Below are 288 nucleotides of genomic sequence, written 5' to 3' on the forward strand. Positions count from 1 at the left end.
GAGATGGAGATGGAGATGGAGATGGGATGGGCACACACAGGGAGCAGGGGGGCCAGGGTGGACTGGGGGTACTGGGAGGTATTGGTGGGTACTGGGAGGGTCTGCCCACCCCCAGCCCTCCCGTGTCCCTGTCCCACCCCGCAGTCCCTGCTGTACAAGAAGGTGAACGAGGCGCAGTACCGCAGCCACCTGGCCAACGAGATGATGATGTACCACATGAAGGTGAGGTGACACCAGGATGGGGACAGGGACACCGGCTGGGACACCTGCTGCCAACAAGGTGGCCCC

The 288-nt window shown here is 63.5% G+C and overlaps 1 protein-coding gene across 1 annotated transcript in view; it reads left to right on the forward strand.

The window, feature by feature from the left end:
* Window positions 1–144: 144 nt before the first annotated feature.
* The window catches only part of PDE2A (phosphodiesterase 2A), a gene marked incomplete at its 5' end in the record, with an annotated part of 3,343 nt that continues 3,199 nt past the window's right edge, over window positions 145–288 (forward strand). The window contains one exon of the mRNA XM_010176173.1: window positions 145–222. Coding sequence (XP_010174475.1) covers window positions 145–222 — 78 coding nt within the window. The remainder of the gene's footprint in view (window positions 223–288) is intronic.

This window comes from Antrostomus carolinensis, unplaced genomic scaffold (assembly GCF_000700745.2).
Source record: "Antrostomus carolinensis isolate BGI_N321 unplaced genomic scaffold, ASM70074v2 scaffold6329, whole genome shotgun sequence".
Classification (NCBI taxonomy): domain Eukaryota; kingdom Metazoa; phylum Chordata; class Aves; order Caprimulgiformes; family Caprimulgidae; genus Antrostomus; species Antrostomus carolinensis.